General features: G+C 49.4%; 1 protein-coding gene across 1 annotated transcript; it reads right to left on the reverse strand.

Moving 5' to 3' along the window:
• Nucleotides 1–6: 6 nt before the first annotated feature.
• LOC113745143 (kelch-like protein 41b) lies at nucleotides 7–389 on the reverse strand. Its single transcript, XM_027276632.1, has 2 exons — nucleotides 211–389; nucleotides 7–126 (listed from the first exon to the last, which is right to left on the reverse strand). Exons 1-2 carry the CDS (start codon nucleotides 372–374, stop codon nucleotides 15–17), a joined length of 276 nt encoding a protein of 91 aa, XP_027132433.1. The 5' UTR covers nucleotides 375–389; the 3' UTR covers nucleotides 7–14.
• Between the last annotated feature and the right edge of the window lie 265 nt (nucleotides 390–654).

The raw sequence follows: 654 nt of genomic DNA on the forward strand, positions 1-654 counted from the left end.
GGGGGGAGTTCTGTCTACAGTTTGGGCATCCTGGCAGCGTTGAGGCGCATGGACACACAGGAAGAGCCGGCAGCGTAACGCATCTCCCTCAGCATGCCGCTCCACTGCTTCTTATCCTCCTCGTACCTAACAAGGAGAGGACAGATCTCAGACACAGCGGTAACCAATGACAACGTGGACATCTCGGTTCCATAATTTGAGACGACTTACTGCCAGACGTCGGTGACCTCTGTGGGAGCCACCTCCTTGTTCTCCATCTGAACCATGGTGAAGCCGCCCACGGCGTACAGGGCGCCGCCGTTGCTCAACAGGTTGACAGAGCTCCTCTCCTGGGGAAACTCTGTGAAGGGCTCCCACCTGAAGAGAAACGACATTAGGATAAGGTCACATGCAAGATACGGTGCTCATTTTATGTGTCAAATTTCAGTCCTTTTAATGAGTTTGAGATAACTGAGGTGTAGTACAGCATATGGAGGCCCAAAGAGTTCAATACGAATATATAAGTTATGTAAAATGTATACGTAAAATAAAAAATTACCAGTTAGCACCTGTTAGCTAGAGTAAGAATCAGACTAGAGCAGGGGCCTTCAACCTTTTTCAGCCCAAGGACCCCTTGGACAAGAGACTAACAGAACAGGTCCCCCCCCATATGTT

This window comes from Larimichthys crocea, unplaced genomic scaffold (assembly GCF_000972845.2).
Source record: "Larimichthys crocea isolate SSNF unplaced genomic scaffold, L_crocea_2.0 scaffold48447, whole genome shotgun sequence".
NCBI classification, from domain to species: Eukaryota; Metazoa; Chordata; class Actinopteri; family Sciaenidae; genus Larimichthys; species Larimichthys crocea.